Consider the following 4,025-nt stretch of genomic DNA (forward strand, 5'->3'; position numbering starts at 1 on the left):
AAATTTCAGCAGTTTCGGTGGGCCCCACTGGTTGGACCAGCTGGATGGGCTTGGGGGGCTGCTGGGGGCGACTAGCCAGACTGGTTAGGGCTCAAATCCACCCTGAGCGTCTCTGGACGACTTTCGAGTGTTTTCCTGCGAGGAAACAGTGGCAAAAGGGTAAAAAACTCGAAAAAGTTGCTTCTGACAGATCCAACCTCACTAATTTTGAGCGGTGTCAACTAGTGGTTGCGCTGTTGCCAGATCCAGTCAGTTGGTTTTTTACCGTTAATTTTCTACTTTTGTGTTTCGTTGATATTTTTTTACGCGTTTTGATATTTTATATTGTATTTTATTACGCGCCACAGAAGGAGTTTTAGCGTCTTTTTTCTTTGATTGTATTTCAGGAAAGACTGGGGTGTCGCGTGCTGGTTAGGGCGGGGGCGGCTATCCTTGTCTCACTCACTAGACCGCGGGACCGTTCGGGCTTTTAGGCGTTTTTTTATTTACCTCATTGTTTGTTTTTGTTAGATTAGTGCTGGGAGGGGCAAACAGGGCCCGAGTCGGCCTGGATTTTCAAATAATTGCTTTATCGGCAGCGGAAAGATTTGAAAAAGCGATTTTYTTGGTATTTTGCTTTTTTTCTSAACAACCGAGATTTTAATAAAAAYAATTATCGTACATRAAACATCCGGGCGGCGAACAGGTACACAGCGGRCATTTTTCCAAAATTCCCGCCCTAATGGTTTTGCCAAAAMCGTCCAAAATCCGATTTTCCAGGAAATATCTCCAAAATCGCCAACAGCGGAGCGATTTTGCTCACGCCAGTGAATCAGGAGGCTCAACGCCAATAAAAAAGCTTCTATCAGCTTTTTCGCTAAAATACATAATAAGGGAGCTACGAAGGATTATTCGCCTTGCTCTTGTGGGTGTTGCTGTCCTCCTCCCACTCACTGAATAAGTTGTGCAGTGAAGAATTGACAGACTCTGTAGCGTGTTGAGATAGAAGTTAATAGTTTTAAATAAGAAAATTGTTTAATTATGTAAAATTTCCCGCGTTTTTTATTTACTTCATTGTTTGTTTTTGTTAAATTGCCGATGGGAGGGGCAAACAGGGCCCGAGTCGGCCTGGATTTTCAAATAATTGCTTTATCGGCAGCCGAAAAATTGGAAAAAGCTGCTTTTTTGGTATTTTGCTTTTTTTCTGAACAACCGAGATTTTAATCAAAAAAATTATCGTACAGAAAACATCCGGGCGGCCAACAGGTACACAGCGGGCATTTTTCCAAAATTCCCGCCCTAATGGTTTTGCCAAAACCGTCCAAAATCCGGTTTTCCAGGAAATATCTCCAAAATCGCCAACAGCGCAGCGATTTTGCTCACGCCAGTGAATCAGGACGCTCAACGCCAATAAAAAAGCTTCTATCAGCTTTTTCGCTAAAATACATAATAAGGGAGCTACGAAGGATTATTCGGCATGCGACCCATTTTATTAGTGCGCCAGACAAAGCCCCTTGCTCTTGTGGGTGTTGCTGCCTTCCTCCCACTCACTGAATGAGTTGTGCAGTGAAGAATTGACAGACTCTGTAGCGTGTTGAGGTAGAAGCTAATAGTTTTAAATAAGAAAGTTGTTAAATTATGTAAAATTTCCCGATTTAAGCTCCGGTACAACTTCACACTCTGGCAACCATGTTCGAGTTGCGTGCAAAAACTCTTGAAGAGACAGTTGACACAACCACCTTCCCTCTCATCGACAAATGTGAACTCCTTTCAACAAGTGAGGGCGGTGTTGCCAGGTTCAGTGAGTGTTTTTTTTACTTTTGAGTGTGTTACTTTGAGAAAACAGTGGGAAAAGTATAAATCTCTCGAAAAAGTTGCTTTTGACATCTCCAACCTCACAAATTTTGAGCGGTGTCAGCTTGCGTCAACTGGTGATTGCGCGGTTGCCACTTCCAGTGAGTTGGTTTTTTAACGTTAATTTTCCACATTTGTTATTAATCACCTGATTGTTTGTTTTTGTTAAATTACCGATGGGAGGGGCAAACAGGTCCCGAGTCGGCCCGGATTTTCAAATAATTGCTTTATCGGCAGCCGAAAGATTTGAAAAACGCCAATAAAAAAGCTTCTATCAGCTTTTTCGCTAAAGTACAATGCCACGCCTTTTTTTTGGGCAAATTCCCGTTGCGCGCATCACCTGACACCCACTTTGAGGTTACACTCACGTAAACAACCCATATTTTTATTTTTGTTGATGTTTTTGATCAAAACCGTCGATAACTCACCTAATCACCGACAAAAGCCACTGTGATCCACCTGATAAGACTAATCGCGCAGCCTGCCACCAGTCGGTCCGCCTGTAATGTGCACGTCAACGTGGCAATGTCAGAGCTAAATAGGGCTGCTGCGTCCAGGGACGCGGCCAAAACGGCCTTTTCGGTGCTCCAAGTTCAATTTCCGGTGGCCACCGACCGGCTTCGAACCCTCGACTTTCTGGAGGCGGCCCACGGCCTCGTCACCATCGTGGGTAAACATCATTTAAGCTGCATGTTTGGAGCCCCATTTTCTCCTTCGTCTGTTGCAGAGCGGTTCGGCAAGGTCTTCGCCCCCGTGATCAACGACATGAACGGCAATATCAAGGTAAGCCCTAGGGGGAATCGATCGGATTAGTTGGGGCGAAGGGAAAATCGAAGAGTTTGCTGGGTGGGGGCGGTTTCGGACGGGGAAAACCCGCAGGAAACTTCGGCAATTTTTGGCCGATCAACAATTTCCATCAAAAATCACAATTTTTTTCCCACAAAAACCTCTCCTGCATTTTATATCCCTTTATATGTACAGGGTGATTTTTTCCGATGATTAGTAGGTACAGGGATCTGCGAAACTACTGCTGTTACGCGCATGAGGAATGCACGAATAGTTGCACTTTTTCAGGCTCTAATCGAAACTAGTTTAAATTTGACAGCTGTCGAGTGACGTATGGAAAAACTCATTTGTGACAGATGTTAAATAACTCCTTGTTACGTCAATATTGACAGGAGAACATTAAATGGAAAATGACATTAGACATGTTTACCAATTAACTCTCATTTTTGACATATGACATAAACTTATGCCATTTTTTTCAAGTTTCTAAAGACAGTTGACGACTGTCAAAATACCTCTCAAAATCGGTTGCAATCCGGTCGCGTTTTTCGTCATTTTTGCAATAAAACTCACTTAAATTTCCCAGTAACTCTAAACTTGAATGTCAAACCAATTGGACAGACGGGGTTGTTATTTGTTGCTATGGAAACAATGCCTTGCACAATTAGAGGATTAAATGGAAAAGCTGCCGGAACAAAATGACATTAGACATGTTTACAGACTAACTGTCATTTTTGACATATGACATAAACTTACGCTACTAGTTTCAAGTTTTCAAAGACAGTTGACGACTGTCAAAGTATCTCTCAAAATGGGTTTTAATCCGGTCGCGTTTTACGTCGTTTTTACAATAAGACTCACTTAAATTTCCCAGTAACTATAAACTTGAATGTCAAAAAAAATTGACATACGTGGCTATTATTTGTTGCTATGGAAACAATGCCTTGCACAATTAGAGGATTAAATGGAAAAGCTGCAGGAACAAAATGGCATTAGACATGTGTACAAACTAACTGTCATTTTTGACGTATGACATAAACTTACGCTACTCTTTTCAAGTTTTCAAACACAATTGACGACTGTCAAAATACCTCTCAAAATCGGTTTTAATCCGGTCGCGTTTTTCGTCATTTTAACAATGAAACTCGCTTAAATTTCCCAGCAACTCTAAACTTGAATGTCACAAAAATTTGACAGACGTGATTGTTATTTGCTGCTATGGAAACAATGCCTTGCACAATTAGAGGATTAAATGGAAAAGTTGCCAGAACAAAATGACGTTAGACATGTTTACAAACTAACTGTAAATTTTGACATTTGACATAAACTTATGCCATTTTTTTCGAATTGTCAAAGACAGTTGACGACTGTCAAAATACTTCTCAAAATCGGTTTTAATCCGGTCG

General features: G+C 41.6%; 2 protein-coding genes across 3 annotated transcripts in view; both read left to right on the forward strand.

Annotated features, from left to right (window-relative positions):
- Positions 1 to 4,025, forward strand: part of LOC109543066 (trypsin-2) — a 71,999-nt gene that overhangs the window by 45,509 nt on the left and 22,465 nt on the right. The gene's annotated exons all lie outside the window — the stretch shown is intronic.
- The window catches only part of LOC109543069 (glycolipid transfer protein), a 3,881-nt gene continuing 1,894 nt past the window's right edge, over positions 2,039 to 4,025 (forward strand). Inside the window, exons 1-2 of one of the 2 annotated variants that reach the window (XM_019912591.2) lie at positions 2,039 to 2,503; positions 2,561 to 2,616. In XM_019912591.2, the coding sequence (XP_019768150.1) occupies positions 2,359 to 2,503; positions 2,561 to 2,616 (201 nt within the window). In that variant the 5' untranslated portion in view covers positions 2,039 to 2,358. The remainder of the gene's footprint in view (positions 2,504 to 2,560; positions 2,617 to 4,025) is intronic. The other variant, XM_019912590.2, reaches the window with a different exon arrangement.

Source organism: Dendroctonus ponderosae, unplaced genomic scaffold (assembly GCF_020466585.1).
Source record: "Dendroctonus ponderosae isolate FM_Combo_2020 unplaced genomic scaffold, Dpon_F_20191213v2 Dpon_F_20191213_12, whole genome shotgun sequence".
In the NCBI taxonomy this organism is placed as follows: domain Eukaryota; kingdom Metazoa; phylum Arthropoda; class Insecta; order Coleoptera; family Curculionidae; genus Dendroctonus; species Dendroctonus ponderosae.